This window comes from Calonectris borealis, chromosome 1, assembly GCF_964195595.1.
Source record: "Calonectris borealis chromosome 1, bCalBor7.hap1.2, whole genome shotgun sequence".
Lineage (NCBI taxonomy): Eukaryota > Metazoa > Chordata > Aves > Procellariiformes > Procellariidae > Calonectris > Calonectris borealis.
Window position 1 is genome coordinate 201,187,933 of NC_134312.1, and position 3,584 is coordinate 201,191,516.

The 3,584-nt window shown below is 44.1% G+C and overlaps 1 protein-coding gene across 9 annotated transcripts in view; it reads left to right on the forward strand.

Annotated features, from left to right (window-relative positions):
- The window catches only part of PSPC1 (paraspeckle component 1), a 70,968-nt gene that overhangs the window by 64,688 nt on the left and 2,696 nt on the right, over positions 1–3,584 (forward strand). For all 9 annotated transcript variants that reach the window (XR_012672013.1, XR_012672011.1, XR_012672010.1 and 6 more), the window contains one exon: positions 2,274–2,388. Coding sequence is in view for 6 of the 9 variants with exons in the window: in XM_075139987.1 (XP_074996088.1) it covers positions 2,274–2,339 (66 nt within the window). In the remaining 3 variants the exon portion in view is untranslated. The remainder of the gene's footprint in view (positions 1–2,273; positions 2,389–3,584) is intronic.

Below are 3,584 nucleotides of genomic sequence, written 5' to 3' on the forward strand. Positions count from 1 at the left end.
CCCAGTGCTGAGTAGAGGGGAAGGATCATGTCTTTCATCTGCTGGCAACTTTCTTTGTAATGCAGTGCAGGATGCCATTGGCTTTCTTTGTGGCCAGGTCACATTCTTGAACTTGGAGTTCACCAAGACCCTCAGGTCCTTATCTGCAAAGTTGCTTTCCAGCCAGTTGGCCTCCAGCCTGTCCTGGTGCCTGGGATTATTCCTCCCCAGGTGCAGGATTCCCCTCCGATGAACTTCATGAGACCCTGTAGGCCCATTTCTCCAGCCTGTGGATGGACCTTTCTCCAGGTCCCTCTGGATGGCAGCATGATCCTCTGGTGTATCAGCCACTCCTCTCAGCTTTGTATCACCTGCAAACTTGCTGAGGGTGTGCTCTGTCCCGTCATCCAGGTCATAAATGAAGATGCTGAAAAGGACTGGCCCCAGTACTGATTCCTGGGGTACTCTGCTACTTCGTGGTCTCCAACTGGCCTTTGTGCTGTTGATCACAACTTTCTGGGCCTGGCTGGTTCAGCCAGTTTTCAGTCCACCTTATTGTCCACTTATCTAGCCTGTACTTCATCTGCTTGTCAATGAAGATGATATGGCAGACTGTCAGAAGTCTTCCTGAAGTCAGGGTAGACAATATCCACCGCTCTTCCCATAGCCACTGAGCTGGTCACCTCATCACAGAGGCTATCAGATTAGGATCCTTAAGGATTTGCAAATGACCCCTTTGTAAGTCCATGCTGACTACTCCCAGTTACCTTCTTGTCCTTCTTGGTCTGGAAGTGGTTTCCAGGAGTAATTGGTCCATCACCTTCCCAGGGCCTGTAGTTCCCTGGGTCCTCCTTCCTGAAGGAGGACCTTCTTGAAGATGGGAGTGACGTTTGCTTTCCTCTAGTCCTCGCACACCTCTCCCAGTTGCTGTGCCCTTTCAGTGATAGCGAGCGGCCTAGCAATGCCACCAGCCAGCTCCCTCAGCACCTGTGGCTACCTCCCATCAGGCCCAACGCACTTAACTTGTGTTCAGTTTAAGTGTTCCCTACCCTGGACCCTGTTACCTATTAGATATTGCGGGGAGGGGGGGAGCTGAGGAGGTGGGAAAACTGCTATGTGCCTTGTTTTGTGGTTTTGCCTGGCCCTTTTCTAAGGAGTTCCCTGTTATTTTCTAGTTGTTGTAAAATCACAATAAAATCGTAATATAAAAATAATCACACAATAATGTGTAATATACACCAGGCTGTGGAAATATGCAAGCTACAAGCATTTACTTAGAAAATCTAAAAAAGACAATACAGTTAGAACTCTTTATCAGAAAAGTAGTACTAACAGAAAAAACACTTGCTTAATTTTTTTTGAAGTTTGACTCGAAAGAGATTTTTCTATCCAGCTGACATTTTGTCTTGACCATGCAGCTGTCGGGAATTCAGCCTTCTTGCTTGTCCTTAGGTGTCAGAGTGAGCCTGGGCGTTTGGCAGGTTTCCCAGGCATCTCAGAATTTTTCTGTCCTCAACTTAGTTTCCTTCCTGTGAAGGGAAGAGCGGATGGCCAAGGTTCCTTGGGGATACAAGTGTTTCTTTCACTGGCTAAATAATGACTCCTTGACTCAGTGGAGTGATAAAATCCTTTCTTTCTCTTTCCCCATTATTCATTTGTGTGTGTGCACTTCAGATTGCAGCGTGAACCTGGCTGACAAAGCCTAATGGCCTAATTAAATTGCGTTAAAAATTGAGGGAAGATTAGATAAAAATTAGTGGATTGCATTGTATTTGGGGCAAAGCGTGCAATAGCAAACTGTGAAAAAGTTGCAAAAGAATGGGAAGAGCGAGCCAAATCAGCCGCATTAAAAAACAAGTTACACCTGCTCAGTTTGCTCTTCCTGAACCTGTTGCTGAGCAGTATTTTGCAGAGATGAGAGCTGGCCTTCGCGTGTCATTGCATTCCCTTCTTCAACTCTGAAATAAATGTGCATACAGTTCTACCAGAAAATGCACTGGGCTCCACTTTAGTTTGTAGTGGGGTCAAAATGTTCTGTCGGGCTGCCTGCTGCTGGGGTTCCTGAACAGTGGTGGAGAATTCCAGGTAACCTCTTGGACGGGCTATGTGGGAAAGTGTTAGCATTTCCCAGCTCTTTATCCAACTCTATTTGCTAATGCATTGCTCTGTAGTCTGCCATTCGAGTCTTGTTGTTTGCTGTACTTTGATTACAAAAGTACGTTTTCAAGGAAGTTAACACTTAAGCATCTCTTGTAACTCCTCAGCCTGAATCATACTTATTTCCATTGCATTAGGTTTCAGTGAAAACCGCTGGTGGCTGTACACCCTCAGAACTGAAGATGCTTTCTGCTATATGGTGATTACATACAAAATGCTGCTCTTCAACTGGGAATTACAAGGACCATCCAGGTGAGAATGTAATCATGTTGTCACTCATTAGAGCACTTACAGTGATTGCAGTTCTTGTGATGTAATCTGTTTGCTTTGTGCTCAGTTATCAGTCTCTGTATTATTTTTGTGCTTAACAGGTGTTCCTTTTTTCTTCATTGCTCTCTGTGCTCCTGGGCACAAGAATAATGCTGTTATCCAGTAAAATAGTAATTAAATCTGTAGCACTTAGCTGAACAAGGGAGAGGGATGAGTTGATCGCTCCCACTTCAGCTGTAGACAGGTCTGCCCTGCGAGACCTGAGGGAATAGGGCCGTCTGAAGTGGTGGGAAGGGGACCAGCACGGAGCTGGTGTGTCCCCCCCCAGCACCCCCAATTGGGAAAGACACATCAGAAGAATCTGCACACGGTATCTGCTTGTGATGTTCAAGGTGCCTTTTCCTGTATGAGGAGACGAGTTACAGCTTTCGTGACGTTACTGTCTTCAGCCTCCGGCAGAGAAGGCGGTACCCAGTGTTAAGCAAAGCCAAGCATTTCATTGTAAAGCTGATGTTGGCCAACTTTGATGCGTAACTGAGGTCTTGACTCCCTTTTTATCTAGACTGTACCGGGAGCAGATTTTCTTTCCAGATCTCCAATGCTAGTACTGGGAAATAGTGTTGATAAAAGCATTAAAGTTTGTACATGCCAGAACAGGAGTTGGCACAAATGGTACATTAGAAGACTGCTCCTTGGTTAAATGATTGGTTTTGGACTTGAAAAAAGCCTTTAGAGTTAAGTGAAATGAGTAAGAAGATATTTTCAAGCACTGAAATATGTGACAAAAGATAGGGGAGTGGTGGTTTTTCTGTGGATTGTGTTCAAGTTGCCGTAGAGTTTAAAAGAGCACAGAAGCATTAATTAGCTAGAGAAAATTGTATGAGCCAGCAACAGCTGAAAAGGACTGGAAGGAAATGTTAACCAATGGGGAGATTAAAGCTGCAGCAAGATTTCACTGTCTGTGCAATTAAGTTTGAGTTGCAAGTTATCATAAAAATGTCTGCTGTCTTCATGTAGCCCAATAAAAAGATGAAAAACAAAAACCATGAATGAAATGAATAATGAAAAATGAATTTTGATGCAATGAGATTTTAACATTGCGCTGTAATATATCACCAGGTTTTTTTCAGGGTTTCTATCTATTATAAAATTGTTTCAAATTAATCTATGAATATCAG